At 38.2% G+C, this 20,860-nt stretch overlaps 1 protein-coding gene across 1 annotated transcript in view; it reads left to right on the forward strand.

Annotated features, from left to right (window-relative positions):
• The window catches only part of SPOCK1 (SPARC (osteonectin), cwcv and kazal like domains proteoglycan 1), a 794,690-nt gene that overhangs the window by 740,412 nt on the left and 33,418 nt on the right, over nucleotides 1–20,860 (forward strand). The window contains exon 7 of the mRNA XM_044659936.1: nucleotides 20,539–20,655. Within this exon, the coding sequence (XP_044515871.1) occupies nucleotides 20,539–20,655 (117 nt within the window). The remainder of the gene's footprint in view (nucleotides 1–20,538; nucleotides 20,656–20,860) is intronic.

The raw sequence follows: 20,860 nt of genomic DNA on the forward strand, positions 1-20,860 counted from the left end.
CACTGATCCTCCCTTCTGTCTCTTACCCAGTACCATATTGTTTTGATGACCACTCCTTTATAGTATAATTTAATATCTCGTACTAGTAGCCCACCTTCATTTACATTTTTTTCATTATTTCCCTTGATATTCCTGATCTTTTGTTCTTCCAAATGAACCTTGTTATAGTTTTTTCTAATTCAGTAAAAAAGTTTTTTGGTAGTTTGATAGTTATGGCTCTAAATAGGTAAACTAATTTGGGTAGAATGGTCATTTTTATTATGTTAGCTCATCCTACCCATGAGCAATCAATGTTTTTCCAATTGTTTAGATCTAGTTTTAATTATTTGGAAAGAGTTTTGTAGTTGTGTTCGTTTAATTCCGGTGTTTGTTTTGGTAGATAGATTCCTAAGTATTTTATATTGTCTAGGATGATTTTAAATGGTGTTTGTCTTTCTACCTCTTGCTGTTGTAATGTGTTGGAAATTTATAGAAATGCTGATGATTTATGTGCATTTATTTTGTATCCTGCAAAAGTTGTTGATTATTTCTACTAGTTTTTTAGTCGATTCTCTACAGTTTTTTAAGTAGACCATCATATCATCTGCAAAGAGTGATAGCTTAGTCTCCTCATTGTGTATTTTAATGCCTTCAATTTATTTTTCTTCTCTAATTGCTACTGCTAGTGTTTCTAGTACAATGTTAAATAACAGAGGTGATAATGAGTTTCCTTGTTTCCCACCTGATCTTATTGGGAAGGCTTCTAATTTATCCCCATTGCAGATGATGCTTGTTGATTGTTTTATTATTTTTAGGAAAAGTCCATCTATTCCTATACTTTCCAATGTTTTCAATAAGAATGGGTGCTGTATTTTATCAAAGGCTTTTTCAGCATCTATTGAAATAACCATGTGATTTCTGTTTGTTAGCTTGTTGATATGGTCAATTATATGGATGGTTTTCCTAATGTTGATTAGGAAAACTTTGCATTCCTGGTATAAATCCCACCTGATCATGGTGGATAATCCTCTTGATCACTTGCTGGAGTTTTTTTGCTAGTATTCTATTTAAGATTTTTACATCCATGTTCATTAGGGAGATTGGTCTGTAGTTTTCTTTCTCTGTTTTTGATCTACCTGGCTTTGGAATCAGTACCATATTTGTGTCATAAAAGGAATTTGGTAGTACTCCTTCTTTGCTTATTATTTCAAATAATTTGTATAGTATTTGGGTTTGTTGTTCTTTGAATGTTTGATAGAATTTACTTGTGAATCCATCAGGCCCTGGCGATTTCTTCTTGGGGAGTTGTTTGATGGCTTGTTCAATTTCTTTTTCAGATATTGGATTGTTTAGGTATTCTATTTCTTCTGCTGTTAATCTAGGCAATTTATATTTTTGTGAATATCCATCCATATCACCTAGATTGCTATATTTATTGCCATACAAATGGGCAAAATAGTTTTTAATGATTATCTTAATTTCCTCTTCATTAGAGGTGAGGTCTCCCTTTTCATCTTTGATACTGTTAATATGGTTTTCTTCTTTCCTTTCTTTTATTATATTGACCAATACTTTGTCTATTTTATCTGTTTTTTCAAAATACCAGCTTCTATTCTTATTTATTAATTCAATAGTTCTTTTACTTTTGATTTTATTAATTTCTCCCTTGATTCTTAGTATTTCTAATTTAGGTTTCATCTGGGGATTTTTAATTTGCTTGGTTTCTAGTTTTTTAAGTTGCATGACCAATCCATTAATCTCTGCACTCAAGGATATAAATTTCCCCCTGAGTATTGCCTTAGCTGTATCACACAGTTTGCGTGGATGCCTTATCATTGTCATTCTCTTGGATGAAATTGTTGATTGTTTCTATAAACAGATTTCTTCTTTAACTGATTGGTTTTGGAGAATCACATTATTTAATTTCCAATTAGTTTTTGATTTGCCTGTCCAGATGCCCTTACTAATTATTATTTTTATTGCATTATGATCTGAGAAGGTTACTTTTATTATTTCTCCTCTTTTGCATTTGTTTGCGATGTTTCTATGCCATATTACATGGTCAGTCTTTGTGAATGTACCATGTGCAGCTGAAAAGAAGGTGTATTCCTTTTTGTGCCTATTTATTTTTCACCACGTATCCATTAAATCTAATTTTTCTGGGACTTCATTCACCTCTCTTATCTCTTTCTTATTTATTTTTTGTTTTAATTTATCTAGATCTGAAAGAAGAATATTTAGATCTGTCACTAGTATGGTTTTACTACCTATTCCCTTCTTCAGCTCTGCCAGTTTCTCCTTTATGAATTTGGGTGCTATGCCACTTGGTGCATACATATTGAGCACTGTTATTTCCTCATTGTCTATACTGTCTTTTATCAGGATGTAATGACCTTCCCTGTCTTTTTTAATCGTATGTATTTTTACTTTGGCTTTGTCAGAAATCATGATCACCACTCCTGCCTTCCTTTTCTCATTTGAAGCCCAAAATGTTTTGCTCCAGCCCTTTACCTTAAATCTGTGTATGTCCACCCACCTCATATGTGTTTCTTGTAGACAACATATGGTAGGATTTTTGTTTCTAATCAACTCTACTATTTGCTTCCGTTTTATGGGGGAGTTCATCCCATTCACATTCAGAGTTATAATTATCAGTTGTGTATTCCCCAACATTTTGGTATCCTCTCCTACTTCTACCCCTTCTTTTTAGGGTATTTCCTTTTATACCAGTGATTTGTTTTAAACCAGTAACCCTTGTCCCCTCCCTTGATTTACTTCCCTTTCCACCCCCTCTTTTATTATTCCCCTCTTTTAATTTTTAAGGCCTAATGAGTTCCCTCCCCCTTCTCCTTTCCTCCCTTTTTTGACCTCCCCACTCCCCTGTTCCCCTTGGTTTATCCTTTCTGACTTTCTTAGTAGGGTTAGATAGAGTGCTATATCCCAATGGATCTAGCTACTCTTCCCTCTCAGGGTTAATTGCACTGAGAGTAAGGTTTAAATATTACCTCTTAATGCTCTCTTCCTCTCCTTCTTATAATAGGACTCATCCCCTCCCTTTCCCATGCCTCTTTGTGTGTAATAGAATATCCTATTTTTTTTATTCATTCAAGTTTCTCTTGGTGCCATCTACTATTCACCCCCCTGTTTCCCACTCACTCCCATATCATCTTAGACCATTTAGTACTCCAATCTCTCTCTGTGAAAAATTCTTCTAATTACTAAAATAGTGCATACTATAATAGTGAATAGAGTTCACTACAGAGAATTACAGATAACATTTTTCCATATAGGAGTACGAATAGTTAGATCTTATTGAAGCCCTTAAAGAGACAAATATAAAAATATGGGTTTTCTTTTTTCCCCTCTGTTTCTTATTTACCTTTTCATGTTTCTCTTGTTTTTTTTTTGTGGCTGGTTATCAAACTTTCCATTTAGTCCTGGCCTTTTCTGCGCAAATACTTATCTTGTTGAATGCCCATACTTTCCTCTGGAAGTATATAGTCACTTTTGATGGGTAGGTGATCCTTGGTTGTAGACCCAGTTCTCTTGCCTTTCTGAATATCATATTCCAAGTCTTGTGGTCTTGTAGTGTGAAAGCTGCCAGATTCTGTGTGATCCTGATTGGTACTCCTTGATATCTGAATTGTCTCTTTCTGTCTTCTTGTAAATGTTTTTCTTTTATTTGGAAGCTCTTGAATTTGGCTATTATATTCCTGGGGGTTGTCTTTTCAGGGTCTAGTGTAGAGGGTGATATATGGATCCTTTCAATGTCTATATTGCCCTTTTGTTTTAGAACTTTAGGGCAATTTTTTTTTAATTTTTTTAAACCCTTAACTTCCGTGTATTGACTTATAGGTGGAAGAGTGGTAAGGGTAGGCAATGGGGGTCAAGTGACTTGCCCAAGGTCACACAGCTGGGAAGTGGCTGAAGCTGGATTTGAACCTAGGACCTCCCGTCTCTAGGCCTGGCTCTCAATCCACTGAGCTACCCAGCTGCCCCTCTTTAGGGCAATTTTGATGAAAAATTTCTTTTAGTATGGAGTCCAAATTTCTATTAATTTCTGGTTTTTGAGGAAGACCAATGATTCTCAAATTTTCTCTTCCAGACCTCCTTTATTGATCTGTCAGTTTCTCAGTGAGATGTTTCATGTTTCCTTCTATTTTATCAGTATTTTGACTTTGTTTTATTTGTTCTTGCTGTCTTGAGAGATCATTGGCTTCTATTTGCCTAATTCTTGTCTTTAGAGACTGGTTTTCTGTTATAAGCTTTTGATTTTCCTTTTTGATTTGGTCCATCCTGTTTTCCAGCAGTTAGATTTTTGTCTCCAATTTGGTTATCAATTCTTTTGATTTGGGGGCATCTTTTTTGAATTACCCAATTTTAGCCTTTAGAGACTAGTTTTTGGCTATAATATTTTGGTTTTCCTTTTCAATCTGGTCTGTTTGGTTCTTCAAGGCATCCAGCTGGTCATTTCTGGTCTTCAATTTGCTTATCAATTCATTTGATTTCTGAGCCTCACTTTACCTTTGCAAAATTCTGCCTTTTAAACTGTTATTTTCTTGCCAGATCTCTTCCATCTTTCTCATGATCTCAGATTTGAACTATTCAAGACCTTGTGACCAGTTTTCAATTTTTTGAGAAGGTTTGGATATCATTACTTGTTTGTTCTCCTCTGCTGTTTGCTCTGTTGTCTGTATTTTTTCTGTGTAAAAGTTGTCAAGTGTTAAAGATTTCTTTTTGATCTTTCAAAACCCAGAAGGTTCCTATGTCTCGCTTGACATCTTTAGCCCATCGCCCTCTCAGCTTTATCCTCTCTTTCTGCACTCTTTAGGCTACTGAGGTCTCAGGTCTAGTTGTTCTCAGGGTCAAGCCTCCTCGTGGTCCCCTTGCTTGTTCTTCTTCTTGAAGCTCCTTTAACAGTCTCAGGGAACTGCTTCCACTGTCATTCACCCCTATGTATTGGGTCACCACCCAAGGTCTGCGCCTGCGCTCAGTTTCCGCAGCTGCGCCTGAGCTCAAGGTCTGTGTTCAAAGTCCATGCGTTCTTTAGCCTCTTGGGGCCTTAAGTCTTGCTGCTCTCAGGAGCAGGCCCTGGTGATCCCAGGTTTCTGCCAAGGACTTAATGGGTGCCCCAAACTTGCTCTAACTCTTGTGCTCTGGCTTTGGCCCTGTAGGAGGGGGTTGCTCAGCTCATGTTTTAGTGAGCTATTTCACCCCCGTATAGCATGGAAATGCCCTGATCTCATGTACCTTCAATGCTGTTCCCTGTTTTGGGGTCCCTTAGGTCATCTGGATTTGTTTTTATGACTTCTTGAGAAGTCTTATATATGTAGGTTAGAAGAGGTTAAGCAGATGCTTTTTACTCTGCTGCCATCTTAACCCCAGTTCCACCTTCTTCACCCCTTTTCCAGTCTTGATTTTAGAGTGAAAAAAATTAATCCGAATAAATAGCTGGATATGGAATTAGACTACCTGGGTTTGAATCCTACTTCTACTACTCACTACTTTGTGACCTTGTCTCAAGATCTATTTATCATCTCTGATAATCTGATAAGGACACTTTAGTTGATAAGGAAATAATGGACATTGGAGTTGTCTTTTAGCTCTTGCTTCCAGCTCTGTCTCAAGGAGTATGGAGTTTGTTATATATATTTCAAGACTCATTTCACACAAAAGAACCTCCCCAAAACTTTGCAGATGCGCAGAAGTTATAAATTATGTCATATCAAAACAGAAAATTTCTCATTGGCTTTAGAACAGACCAAGGCCAAGGCTGAATTTTGACTGGGTTCATATCAGGAAGCCATGTTGGGGAATATTTTTCGCAGGGTTGAATTTACCCTCCTAAGGTTTTGGCCTTGGCTATACCAGGCAGCTGCATTCCTGTCCAAAGTGGGGAAGTGTTTACCTTTTAAATGCTGGCCCTCTAGGAACCTAAAGCTTCTCAGTAAGGCCACAATACTTTTCAACAAGAAATCACAAGAATCACAAAAGGGGTCAAAAGAGGATTCTCAGATTTTTATCTAAGACTCTGTTTCTCCTATTGGCTTCCCACAACCTTGGGCAATTCATTCTTCTCAAGGCATCAATTCCCTCTTCTTCAAAATAAGTGGACTGAGAATAGATAGTCTTTGTCATCCTTTCCAGTTCTGACTTCTACAATTCTAGCAGTGAATGACTTTTTTCTCAGTGGGGTATTTTTACTGATTGTTTTTCAGTAAGGCATGTTGAATTAAAGGTTGTAAAAATCTTTCTTTTTCAGACAGACCACTTGAAAATGGTAGGAATGTAGTAGCACAGATTCATTCACTCAGTTCCTTTTCCTTTTATGGATTGTTAATTATTTTTTACCTCCTGTGTTTCTCCTTTTCTTCCCTGTTCATATTTGCAAGCACATGGATTTTTGCCTGAGTGTCACTATTTCTTTCATGATTTCAGGCTCTGTTTCCATCAATTATCAAAAGCCCACGTATGCAAGCAAACTTGTGGGAAATTCTCTAACGATACAGATTACTTGCACATCTGTTAGGGTTTAGTTAAACATGACTGACTAATTTTTCCTGAGATGCTAGAGAGGGAATCATTTCACTTGGAAGTTGACTTGACAATTTTCTTCTCTTGGAGAGCATTTATAATAGATGGCATGCATGCAATTGGGAAGAAATAGATGCTACTAATGTTTCATTTTAAGTACTGAAAGCATATATATAAAGCACAATCCATTCCCATCAGGAAAATGGAGATGTTATTTAGAATGGAAAGAACAATGATTTTGGAGTCTGAGGGTTCAAATCCTGTATATGCTGCTTATTAGTTTTTGTGACTCTGACATAGGTCATGTATCCTTTCTGGATCATAGAGTTGGTAAAACCTTGTTGTCTTGTTTGCAAGCTTCAATTTCCCACTTAAATCATAGTTCCAGGGCACACAAAATGATAGTAATGAAAAAAAGAAGGTGATTTACCAAAAGTAGAAATATAAGTAAATTAGAATAAAATAGCATAAACAAATTCTCTCACATCTCCCTCAATGCCCCTTGTACAATTCTAGTCTCTCTCTCTTATACCTTTGTCTCTTCAGAGGAAGGAGAGCCTGCAGCCTCTTTTTACCTGCTAATTAACCTTTCATACTCCCCAAAACAATGAGAAAATGACATTTCCATTACTCATGGAAGATGGTAAAGAATCACGAGGGATATGCTGGGCTTCCCAGAATGTTATAAAGATAATCCCTTGAACCTTTATTGCTTACACCAATAAAGGGCTTTTCCATTAACACTACCACCATCATTCCATCAGCCTTCAGGCATCTCGTCTTTCTATGACTTCTCTGATACTACATAGAGTGGTACCTAGAAGTATGTAGTACTATCTAGTAGCTAGAGTTGTCTGGATGATACTATGGTAAATACCTCATTGTCTATAAATCATGTAGGAGGAAATGCATAGAAGCATTAAAGTCCTGTCTCCATCTATCACTCTTTGAGATTTCTTCTTCCTTCTCTGCTTTCCCTTTAACATTTCCTTCATTCTGTTGTCTCATATTGTCATAGATGAGGTCATCATCTGTTGAACCTCATGGAGTTTCACCATCATTATCCTTGGTCTGAAAACCAGTAAAATTTATATGTAAAATAAAGGAATTGGATTAGATGGTTTCTCTATTTACTTCTGGGCTTCTGGTTTCAAATCCCTCAAATCCAAATTCCAAGTTCTTGGACCAACACCTAGCTTGGCACATGAATTAAAGCATTTTAAATTAAATTAATTAAAGCATTTTTATAACACAGCCAATTAAATGACTTCACTTAATCTTGTTTTATGGGACCAGTTTAGGAATGAGAAAACTGTCTTCCATTGTGTTATTTTTAAAATTGCAGATATTTTCTAAAGTTGACATTTTGTGTGGAGGAATATACTAGCACTACTCATCACTCTCACTTTGGCACTTTATAACAACTATGATTGCTCTCTCCTCTCGTGGAAAGTTTTCATTACAACCAATGTCAGATGTCTGCTCTGCATGTTGCTTGCATGTATATGCCATTTTGTACTGATAATTTGTGGTTTATTCTCTCAGTTCACTTTTGGGTCGATGTTGACTAGGGCCCCATAACTTCATAAAGCTTAGAATTCCCTTACCTACTTGCAAGCCAATACAAGCAACTTGAACCCTGGAACTGTGTGAATGTGCTTTTGTAAACCCTATAAGATTCATTGGTTTTTGATGAATGCTGAATGTCAAATACAGATTATTTATTGGGATTAATTAGCACACAAATAATAAACAAAACTCCACATAATTTCTACCAGATAAGTGTCAATATTTGAAAAATGTGTTCTTGGGGGCAGCTTGTTGGCTCAGTGGATTTTAGAGCCATGTCCCTCCAATTACCTCCCTCTTTCCTTGTCTTATTCCCCTTCTACTTCTCTGTGGGGTAAAATAGAATTCTATACCCCATTGAATATACCCGTTTTACCTCCTCTGAGCCCTTTAAGATAAGAGCAAAGTTTAAGCATTGGGGCAGCTGGGTAGCTCAGTGGAGTGAGAGTCAGGCCTAGAGACAGGAGGTCCTAGGTTCAAACCCGGCCTCAGCCACTTCCCAGCTGTGTGACCCTGGGCAAGTCACTTGACCCCCATTGCCCACCCTTACCACTCTTCCACCTATGAGACAATACACCGAAAAGTACAAGGGTTTAAAAAAAACAAAAAACAACAACAAAAAAAGTTTAAGCATTGCCAGTCACTACCCTTATCCTCCCCTCTCTATAATGATTTTGCACACCTCTTTATGTTATATAATTTGCCCCATTCTATCTCTCTCTTCCCTTTTCTCTCAGTCCAACCCTTTCAGCTCTTGATTGATTTTTTAATATATCATTCATATGTATATATGTCATATCATACATACATATCATCACATTTTTATATATATATATATATCATATCCTCATAATCAAGTTATTTCTCCACCTTCTTTCTGAGTAAATTCCTTCTATCTTCTCTAATACTAGGAGTAATTTCTGAGACTTACTGAAATCCTCTTTCCATGTATACATGTAAATATTTTTACCTTAATGAGTCCCAAAATTTTCCATTTCTTATTTACCTTTTCTGGGCTTCTCTTGTGTCTTGTACTTGGACTTCAAATTTTGTTCTTGTCCCAGGCCCAGACTAGAATTCTTTGTACTAGGGTTCAAGACTTCTCCATAGGTTTGAAATTTCAAGGGGTTATGAATTGGCTTGTATCTCTATCTGCTCAGGCAGAGTCTCAGAGTCTTGAAATTGACTCGGGCATAGGTTCCCGAATCTCAGACAGCAGATGTAGGGGTGTGTGGCTTCCCTTTGGTTAGTTCTTCCCTCCTTGCTAGAGTTTCTTGTTGGGTCTGCTCTCCTTTCACCCCAGTGCCCCAGATGTTCATTGCCTACCTTTTGGATTTTTCTTTTCTTAAAAGTTGTTTCACTCTGTCTCCTTGTTGGTTCTTTCACTCCTCTATTTGTTTTATGGTGATATTTTAATCTTGATCTGAGAGAATTCTCATGGTGGCACAGAGCTTCTGAGGATTACTCCACTGCCTTGGCTCCCCCTACAGTCACCTTTAAAAGGTTGGGGAGAAAGTCTTACACTTTTGTTTTGCCAGGCAATTTCCTTTAAGACAGAGAACTTCCAAATTCATTAGATAGGTTTTCTCTGGTCAGTGCAGACAAGCTCATCAAGAGTCCCACTCACTTGGATATTTGGCAATATCCAAGCATTTTTCAGTTAGCCAATCCTATAGCAAATCAACTGCAAAGGCTCAACTCACCTTTCAGCTTTTTTTTTCTCACAGTAGGAAGGACAACTGAATAGAACTAGCACTTCAGGATGGTTTTTCTCACACTGTACATGGCACTAAAGGACAAGTCAGTTGCCTTCAAATTAATATCAGCCTTTCTATATCCAGTCAAGAACTAGCAACTAAAACCTTCTTAATCAGTTGACTCTTGCTGCTGATTTCTTGAAATGGTTCCATCAGAGCTGGGTCTTCTATCCCTTTCTGAGTTCTCCCTCTTCCTGTTTTTAAAAATTCCACTGAAGGGGGCAGCTGGGTAGCTCAGTGGATTGAGAGCCAGGCCTAGAGACAGGAGGTCCTAGGTTCAAATCTGGCCTCAGACACTTCCCAGCTGTGTGACCCTGGGCAAGTCACTTGACCCCCATTGCCTACCCTTACCAATCTTCCACCTATAAGTCAATATACAGAAAGTTAAGGGTTTAAAATTTAAAAAAAAAAAAATTCCACTGAAGCTCTTCCTATTGCTTGAATGGCTCAAATCAGAGACATTTGGTACTCAGTGACTCACCATTCTGAATAGAGATGACAATTCAATCCCTAGGAAATTATGAGATCCCCAAGAAGAGGGATGAAGACAGATCGATGGGGGACACCTGTAGTCAATAGACATGACCTGGATGAAGATCCAGCAAAAGAGACTGAGGAGTGGTCAGGCAGGAAGGAGGAAAACCAGGAGAAAGCAGTGTCATGAGAACCTAGAGACTAGAATATCCAGGAGAAGAACGTGTTTGACAATATAAAAAGCTTGGAAAAGGTTAAGGATGAAAATGAGAAAAGGCCATTAGATCAGGCAATTTTAATGGTAACTTTGAAGAAATGAGATTTGGTTGAATGATGAGGTCAGAAGCCAGATGGTAGAAAGTTAAGAAGAGTGTGAAAGGAAAGGAATTGGAAATAGAGATTGTAGTTCACTTCTCAAGAAGTTTGGCCATGAAAAGGAGGAGAAAACAAAAGCTAGAAAGATAGCTAATAGGAATGGACAGATAAAGTGAAGGTTTTTTTTTTTTGAGAATGGAAGAAACTTTAGCATTTTGTAGGCCAGTGATGGGTGACCTTTCTAGCTTGGTGTGTCAAAATTTGCCAAAAAAATGAGCATAACTCAGGTGGTGTGTCACTTCGAGAAAAAAACACCATAATTTCATGATATTTATAGTTTAAATAACAAAAATGTAAAATTGTAATATATAACTATTTAATAAACCAACATAGGTAAATTAATATAGGTAGAATTGTGGTCTATAGTGCACAGAGTATCTACACTACACACAGCAAATGTTTCATCCTCGACATGTGACTCCATACTCATCTGCATGCAGCCACATGTGGCCATGTGTCATCGAAAATGGCTACAAGTGTCAGTGCTGACATGTGTGTCATAGGTTTGCCATCACTATTGTAGGCAGTAGGGAAGCAGTCAGTAGATGTGCAAGATGGAAAATTAGTGAGAATTGATGTTGGCAAAAGAACTTTGCTGGTGAAGATGGGATGGAGGGGGTTCAGGAGTCCAGTTTGAGGGGAAATCTGGATGGCTCACTGAACTGAGTGCCAGGCCTGGGTGGGGACAGTGGGGAGTTTCCTGGGTTCAATTCTGGCCTCATATACTCTAGCTGTGTGGCCCTAGGCAAGTCACTTAACCCCCATTGCCTAGCCCTTACCACTCTTCTGCCTTGGAACCAATACACAGTATTGATTCCAAGATGGAAGGTAAGAGTTTTAATTTAATAAAAAAAGAAGGTGACCAGTCTTGAAGGTATTGAGTATAGTCAAAAAAGGCAGTGGTGAAATGGGAGAAAATACTAGGTTGAAACACCAGTAATACAGGGTAGCCTCTTACTGGGGAGTCCCAGGTAGGTGGAGTGCAGTGAGTGGCTCATTTGCTATAATTTCCAGAGAAAGGGACTTCTATCCTTCACATCTCTCTATAGTGCTTCATTGATTCATTGTCAACTTTTGTGTGGAATTTTGCTATCAAGAGCATAGCTCATTTCCCCTGGTCTAATAAATAGCCCTAAACCCTTTCTGAGGAAAGTAGTCAATTCTTATTTCCTGAATTGGCAGGAAAAAGAGTCTCCCTTAGAGAAAGGAAAAGATTCTAGAAATATCTATTCTTGACCTCCTTTTGAGCCACACATAGACAGACCCATGAAAATACATGTAACATACATGGGCAAAACAAATAATAACACTTCCCCCCTCCCCTATTCCTGATACACATATGCACATAGCCCTATACTGATACTGAAAAAAAGTACTAACTATTGACATGTATGCCAACTCTCCCATTTATATGAAATCCTTATGAGAGTCAACCATGCATAGGGAATAAATAGACAAGGAATATTCAACAGTAGACTACATCTTTACCACCAATTAATTGCTTTCAGGAAATTACAGAGTTCTGCAAAAGTCCATCTTTTCAATTTTACCAGCATTAAGACATGAAATAACACTGCTTTTTCTGAACTAAAGATGTGTTCACAGAAAGGACAATGAATAAGCACAATGTGGGTCTGAATGGACTGTAATATCTGGGTTATAGTGAGGAGCTCTAAAAAACAGGAGTAAAGAAATGTCATTAGGTAATTGTATGGCAGAGTGCAGATGGGCTGGTCATAGGGCATGAATGAGAGATGAAAAGTCAACAACCAAGGTATTCCACTGATACCTTCTTGATGATGGAGGAAAGTGGGGAAAATGTCTAGCACATTGGTGGTCTTCTAGTGTGGAACATAGGGAGAACATACATAAGAGTTGGACAGGCAAACATTGAAGGTAATTCTCAAGTTGACAAGATTAGTAAACAGCAGGTTAAGGAGAACTTAGGTGCTTACTATATGCTGGATCACAGATATGAGTATATGACTATTTATGTGCAAAGAACTACTGTGAGAACTGGAGATACAAGTAGAAAAGTAAATTAATCCCTGATACCAGTGACTTCACATTCTTATTTGGAGACAATAAACATCAGGGGTTTTAGCCAAGATCAGTGGTCCTTAGAATGCTTCTGTAAGGTATTACATCTCCTTTTGTCACATTTCATTGAGAAAACCAGAATCTGATGCCAAGGACTTCATTGGTGAACTTTTACTTTTCCCAGACTTTGATAGCAAGGGCTGCTGAGGTGGCAGTTACAGTTTCCAGTTAAGTTCTCTGAGGATGACTCCAGAGGAAGTCTGGAAGCAGGGTTGCTTGCCAGGGTCAGTGGAAGATTGATGCTCTTCTGGGGACTCTTGAATTTACCTATCCATTTATGAAGACTAAATCAGGAGTTGGATTTGGTAGGGATTGGTGAGGGACCTTCCCAGAGACTGGTCTCTATTGTAGTGGGGATAATTTGAGGAAAGGTGTGTGGTACAAGGGAATTTTGAAAGGAGGTTGTCAGGGACTTGCTAGGTGGGTAATCTAGGTTACAGGTAGGTTAGAATAAGGAGATTCAGGAAATAATAGGGCTGAAGTCTTCAGGGAGAGGAGGAATTAATCTAAACAGGCAAAGACAGCAGGGCTTCTAGACCAGGACTCAGACTTAAACACAAACTGAGGGAAATAGACTGAACTGAAATTAACTACAGGCTTTAGTTAATTTCACAGGAAGAGACTTGTTTTGAAGTTACACCTTCCTTCAAGATGGATACCCCGGCTTCCCTTCAAGCCCAGAGTATGTTAGTTCTTTCCCTCTTCTTCCCTCTCTTAATAACTAACTGACAAATTATACTAATAGGTCTGTTGAAACACAAAAGGGTTTATTATCTTTAAAGGATGATTTGTCAGGAAAGTGGATCGAGGAAGCCCTAACAGTTGTCTCGGGAACCTCAGGTGGGGGAAGGGAGGCAGAGATGGAGTCTGAGCAAGGACCTGCCTTAACTCAGCTTACAAGGTACTCTTGATATCTAAAGGGAATAAATGATGACTGACTAATTCTTTATATATAATACTGTCAAATTATAGTTAAACCCTTCACAGATTTGAACTCCTTTCTAATTTACTCTCCTTATTAACTCCACAGACATATAAGGTAAGGGAAGGAAGATAGGAAATAATAAAGGAAATGAAGATACAAAGGGTTTATCTAAAGTAACAATTCTTAAATAAATATTTCAAAGCTAGGCTAAATTTCAATTCTACAGATAGGTAAGGAAGCAGCTCAGCAGGTCTGAAACTCTCTCCACGGGATTCACAAACCAACTGACTTTTCTCCCTCAAGATTCCAAAACCCTAACTGATTACAGAACTCAGCCAAAGCTTGAAAAAAACTACCATGACCCCCTCTCTCTGTACTACACTATTTAACCATCCAGCAGCTGATCCTCTTAAGCTGGAAACCTGCAGTGGAACTGGAACTGTGTATGGGCAGTTACTCATTCTCAGACCTGCCCTTGAATCCTGATCAAAACTACTGAACTAGTTTATGTAATAAATAGCTAGTTTTCAATAAACAAAGCACAACAAAGGTAAATAAATATGCTTATCAATAAACCTAAAGTTGATCTTTAGAACATAGTGGAATAAGAAGAGAGATAATCAAGAAATAAGAAGGACCAAAAGGAGGCTACAGATATAAAGGAAGTTTAAATCATCAGGAGAACCTAAAGTGGAAATTGACTTGATATGCTAATTAAATGTCCTGACTCCTACAAATGAGTCATTGTCTTTTGTGAGAAGGAGTAGCAGAGTAGTATGTTGTGTAAATGATGAGAGAGAAAGTGGGAGCAGAGAGGTGCTGGTGATGTTACTTCTATCAAATAGAATAGAGAACAGTGAAGGAATATTGTTTCTGATGGTCTCTTAGCAAGAGTAAAGAGGATATGGGAGAATGACTGATATGTCAGCACATATTTATTGTGTATTTACTGTACTAAGCTCTGGTGATGCAAGGGGAGGGGGGAATAATCATTCTTGCATAAGGAGGGATTTGAGCTGAGTCTTAAAGGAAGCCAGAGAAATGAAGATGCAAAACTAAGGAGGAAAGAACATTCTAGGCACGGGAGGATAGTGCAATGTAATAGAATGCAGTGTTGTATTTGAGAAAAGGCAGGCAGTCCAGCATTGCCTCTAAAGTGTTAGGAAGTAAAGTGTTAGAAGACTGGAAATGTAGGAAGGAGGAGATGATGAAGAAGATCTTTATTTTAATATTGGTGATTATGTGAAGCCACTAAAGTATATGGAGTTAACATGATGAGCTCACCTTTTAGAAAAATCACTTTGGTAACTGAGTGGAAACTAGATTGGAGGAGGGAAGAGACTTGAATCAAGGAGATGAATTAGGAAGCTACTGTGATGGTTCAGGGGAGATGAGGTCCTGAACTAGGGACATGGCTGTATGAGTAAAAAGAAAGGGCTTAAACAAAAAAGAGAGAGTATCAGCACAAATGCCATCTTCAACAGGAAGCCTCTCTCAGTGCCCTCAGCTGCAACTTAGTTACTTCCCCTCCGAGTTTATCTTCCCTATACTCTACCCATTTATGTACTTATCATCTCCTTCACTAGAATGCAAGCTTCTTGAGGGCAGGAAGGGTTTTTGTCTTTCTCTGTGTCCACATGATTTATTACAATACTCTGCCACCTAAAGTATTAAGAACTTAATAAATGTTTGTTAACCCACCAGAAAGAGGGGAAGGGAATACTACAAAAACTTGGGAGAGAAATCAAGTATTTCATGGGAGACCTTGTGGCAAGTTTGGTTTTGAGGAATGCTACTTTCTCTGAGAAAGATTTATGCCTTTCTTCATGGACAACAACCTCTCCAAGAAGAGGAATGCTTGAATTCCTGGTATCACTGGTACATAGTGTTGGACAGACTTGGAGCCAGAGAAGGAATGACAATTGCATAGAAATGTGATGCAAGAAGGAGTTCAAACATGGAATTTCAGAAACTTTATCCTCAGAAGGTGCACTAGGAAAATAAAGATGGAATGAACAAAGGTATAGCTGATAAATCAAAAAATAAAATTCAGATAGACTGGAAGCCAAAGCACAAGGACAAAGGACTAACTTAAAAGTGAAAGGGGATGAAACAAGCAACAGAAAAGTCATAAACAGAAGACGGAATATCATGGAAAGAAGAGAATAAGTATTTTTGTTTGTTCATTTAAATTCTCAAGGTAAAGATCATTTAGTTGATGTCACCATTTATAAGAAACTGGTACCCTAACTACATTGATGTAGATGTTCCTGTCCACACTTGTGTCCAAGCTCCTTTCACGTTCCAAATTTCAGACTTGGAATAGTTTATAAATTTGTAGCATGTGTGCAGAGTGTGTTCCTGTTTCTGGGCAGGCTGAATCACCCAAACTTTCCCTTGTACCACCAGAGAACAGCCATTTACACAATCATGTAACTGACTCAAACTCTCTTAGGGTAACACTTATGGACAGGAAGATGGGTGAGAGATGCTAACCACTGTACCTCTTAAGCTACCAATGGTCTACTTCTCATTCATACAAAACAAGTTACCATGATACAATTGCTTTCCTAAATCTCTACCTTCTTTCTAAGAATCTATACTATATGTTGGATCTAATGCAGAAGAGTGGTAAGGGTGAAGCAATGTGGGTTAATTGATTTTGCCCAGGGTCACACAGCTAGGAAATATATGAACCCAGGACCTCCCATCTCTGGACCTGGCACTCTATTCAATTTTAATTCTCAAACATAAAAATAATTAATTAATGTTGAGGCAGCTGCTTGATCAAATGCTGGACCTGTAATCAGAAAACTTGATTTCATAAACTTAACTTGTTATGACTAGACAAATCACTTAACATTATGTCCTCCTTAGTTTTCCCAACTTATATGGGTTTTTCTTGCTCATGATATGCCTTCTTTTTAGGGACTTGCACTCTCAAAACCTTTGTGTATGTTTGCAGGAGAATATGACCCATATTTTTTGTGAATTATGATGTACTGGTTATTTCTGTATTTGTTTCCCATTGAGTAAATATAACGATTATTCCTGCTTTTACTAAATCATTAAGGATGAAGAGAAAGGAAATGAGGAATTATCATCTCCTGCAGCCTGTCATCTTTTTTCCTTTTTTTTTTGTTTCCAAATGACACTTCCCAATTCTCTGTCCAGTTCCCTTGTGTCTGTCCTCACATTTTAATTTAATCCTTTCCTTCTTTACCTCTGCCTCTTAGCACTCCTAGTTTCCTACAAAGCTCCTCTTTGTCACTAACCCCTCCAAATTGCCCTGTATTAATTTTGTATGAATTATCTTTAATATATTTATGTTAATAATATTTCCATACTATTTCTTCATGACTCTTCCCTTTGGGTTTGATTTTCTTATTTTGTGTTTAAAGCTAAGGACCTTTATCATCAGCCATCCCTTTAATTAACAAAAGCGTATTGCCTGTTTTCTATTGAAAAAGTGAAAAATAGCAAACTGTTTTTCTTTACAAATGGCCTTTTTATCAGTTTTTCTTACATGAAAGCTTTCTTCACCTTTCGGCAATCAAACTGTTCATAAACCAAAGGACCAGCACTTTACATCTTTAACAAGTTCATTTAATCCTTTTTCTGTATATAATTGCTCATTTTCTGATGTAGAAGTTATTTTTACATTGTGTGAAGATGGAATTAGCTCATTCCTATTCATTCTTTAGACTTTAGCCACCAGGAATATGTATATCCCACCCAACTTAGAATTAAGTGGCGAAGGGGGAGGTCTATGACCCACATGTGCTAGTGAGTGACAAATCAAAAACAAGTGACTGCCCCCTGGGCAGTCTGAAATAAGGTTGAGGCAGCCATTTGGCCATGTAGAACTGGGGGGTGGACACAGGAAGTGACACAAAGAACTGTCTTTTAAATATGATGGTAACTTCCTGTGGAGGGAATTTTGTCCTCGGGTTCGAGACCTCAGACTGCTTCCCTTCAGATTGTCACATAGGTAAGTGAAAGGCTGACTCTCTTTTCTTTGGCTTTTCTGGAGGCACTAACCTCTTGGAAGATTCCTCATGCCTAGAAGCCCTGTTTAATTAACCTCTGTACCACCCTTTGCTGGGGCTTCTGAAGCCCTTCCTGTTTCGGGCCTTATAGACCATGCTGGAGTAACACACTCTCTGTCTCTTCTCTCTCTCTCTCTCTCTCTCTCTCTCTCTCTCTCTCTCTCTCTCTCTCTTTCTCTCTCTCTCTNAAAAACAAGTGACTGCCCCCTGGGCAGTCTGAAATAAGGTTGAGGCAGCCATTTGGCCATGTAGAACTGGGGGGTGGACACAGGAAGTGACACAAAGAACTGTCTTTTAAATATGATGGTAACTTCCTGTGGAGGGAATTTTGTCCTCGGGTTCGAGACCTCAGACTGCTTCCCTTCAGATTGTCACATAGGTAAGTGAAAGGCTGACTCTCTTTTCTTTGGCTTTTCTGGAGGCACTAACCTCTTGGAAGATTCCTCATGCCTAGAAGCCCTGTTTAATTAACCTCTGTACCACCCTTTGCTGGGGCTTCTGAAGCCCTTCCTGTTTCGGGCCTTATAGACCATGCTGGAGTAACACACTCTCTGTCTCTTCTCTCTCTCTCTCTCTCTCTCTCTCTCTCTCTCTCTCTCTCTCTCTCTCTCTCTCTCTCTCTCTTTCTCATTTTCCCTACCTTCACTCTTCCTTTTTGTAAATAAACTACCATAAAAGTCATCCTGACTTGTGTCTTTAATTTTGGAATTGGGTAATCAATTCCTGGCAACCAAAACTCTTAAATATTCAGTCCAACCATAATTTTTACCTCTTACAATTGGTGTCTTAGGAAAGCTGACCTAGCTGAAAAGAATAGGTTCCTTTGTTTTTGTTATAGCCTTCCACCTCTAGTCTTGGGAAAGGAAGAATTGCATTCTCTTAAAATGAGTCCTAACCCAATCTCTGAAATGGGGTCAGGCTTTTCTCAAACACTTTCCTACTCATTATTTCCTCACCTTGGATAAGAAGACTGAGGAAATCTCTTAATTATAAAACTTATATATAGATCATGTCTAGGATTACCCCCAAAAGGGATTAGCAGGGTCCCTTGAACAAAGTTACATAATGTACAAAGTAGTAGACTTCAGATATAGTAAAGCTATTAATTTTTTCCACCATAAAAGAAATGCTTAAAACACAAATGATTCACAAACTTTTCATTGATAAATATTTAAAACATGAAACAATAACCATTTTTTGTAAATTGACTTACAGAAGACTATAAACAGATATAGAAAATTTGGGAGTTACTCAGGAAGTTCATAGAAGCCTACCAGCTCTGTTATGTTCTACTAAGAAGTAAAAGTTCCCAAGACTTAGAAGACTACTAAATAGATTTCACTTTCATCTCAATCTATACTGTCCGAGTATCAGTTCACTAATAATCCATATCCTGTGTCCTGCTTCATCCTCCTAGCTATCTTTTCATATGAGAAATGTGTGGCTATAGGAAGTACCTCCTGTTCCCTACACCTGGATCTCTCAATAACTAGATCTTTTGAACTCATGAGGTAGCCTCCAAGAATGCAAATATCTATCTCAGGATCACTATCCAGTCACCTGTACTCAAGGAGATAGACACAAAGCAAGTGAAGCAGTCAGTGGCTTGAGATCTAGTGTCATGCTAGCACATGTATACACTGCTATTTACAAGATGCCTTTGCTATTTCAGGGAAGAGGAAGAGAGAAGAATATATTGATCCCCTGCCCCCAATGGAAGTCCAAAAGAGAGTTGGCAGACTGCCAAGCAATATGCTCAAATAGGAAGAATGGCAGTTATTTCTCCCTTTAATCCTACTTACTGGGCTTTTCCTTCACATTTATGAATCATCAATAGCCCCCAAGGATGGAAACTAAGTAGGAGACTCTGAGTGTGCCTGTCATTTAGCAAGAAGACCACTGGAAGAGGACAGAGTACAGCCCCATCTTTAAGCAGCCACCATGGAGTGAGACCCAATCTGGCCTGGACCAACAGTTGGGGTGGAGGGAGCCTGCCCTGATTACCTCATTCTATTCTATCAATGTCATGTATTTTTATCTCATAGTCATTTCTCCTTACCCCTGCCTTCACTGATTCCTTCTTATTAATAAATAAAAAGAAAAGACAGATTAGTAAATGCTAAGGACTTGGCAACCGTGTTTGACAGCATATAACACTTTCTTTATCTTTGGTTTCTCACTTCTACAGGGACAAGAGGGAAAGATGTTTCATCATTTGACCTTTAGCCCAAAGATTGGTCAGAATTAATAAAAATTCAACTTTTTTCATGATGCTTTTAATTTTCATTATTATAGTCATTCTGTATATTGTAGTTCTGGTTCTGCTTAATTGACTCTGTATTATTTCAAATAACTGTCCTCATGTTTCTCTGAATTCCTCATAGGCATTGCTTCTGACACCTCATTTAAAGATGAGGAAAGTGAGGATCAGAGATTTTAATTGACTTGTCTAAGATCACTCATATGGAATCTTTCTGTCTTTTTTATTTCCTTAGGGAATATTTCCAGCAGTGAGTATCTAGGTCAACGATTGGCCACCTTTTTGGCCATGAGAGCCATAAATGCCTGCAGAAGGAGGAGTATGGAGGCAGAAGGCACTGGAATATGGGGAGGGGGCTGAAGTGCCCCTGGGGCACATCCTGGGGCTCTGCCCAGACTAGCCAGTTGGGAGGTGGAGCCAGATATGGCTGGAGAGCCATACGTTGCTGACCCCTGATCTAGGTCAAAGGCTATGAATAGTTTAATAACTCATATTCTTCTTTATATTTCTCTCTAGGTTGCACGGACAAGGAGTTGAGGAATCTTGCTTCTCGTCTAAAAGATTGGTTTAGAACTCTTCATGAGGATGCGAATCATGTCATAAAGCCCACTATCTCAGATCTAGCCCAAAGCAGTAAGACTATATATATAAAATATAAATGTAAAAAATATATATATCCATAATAGGTGGATTAGAACTGGACTCCTACTTACAAAGTAAAGATTATGATATCTAATTCCTCCTAACACCCTTCTCCCCCATGTAACAAGGATACTATGAAATATTTGAGTATAATACTGATATAGGAATAGTGGAAAGGGACCTGCCTGGGAGTCTT

Source organism: Gracilinanus agilis, chromosome 2 (genome assembly GCF_016433145.1).
Source record: "Gracilinanus agilis isolate LMUSP501 chromosome 2, AgileGrace, whole genome shotgun sequence".
Lineage (NCBI taxonomy): Eukaryota > Metazoa > Chordata > Mammalia > Didelphimorphia > Didelphidae > Gracilinanus > Gracilinanus agilis.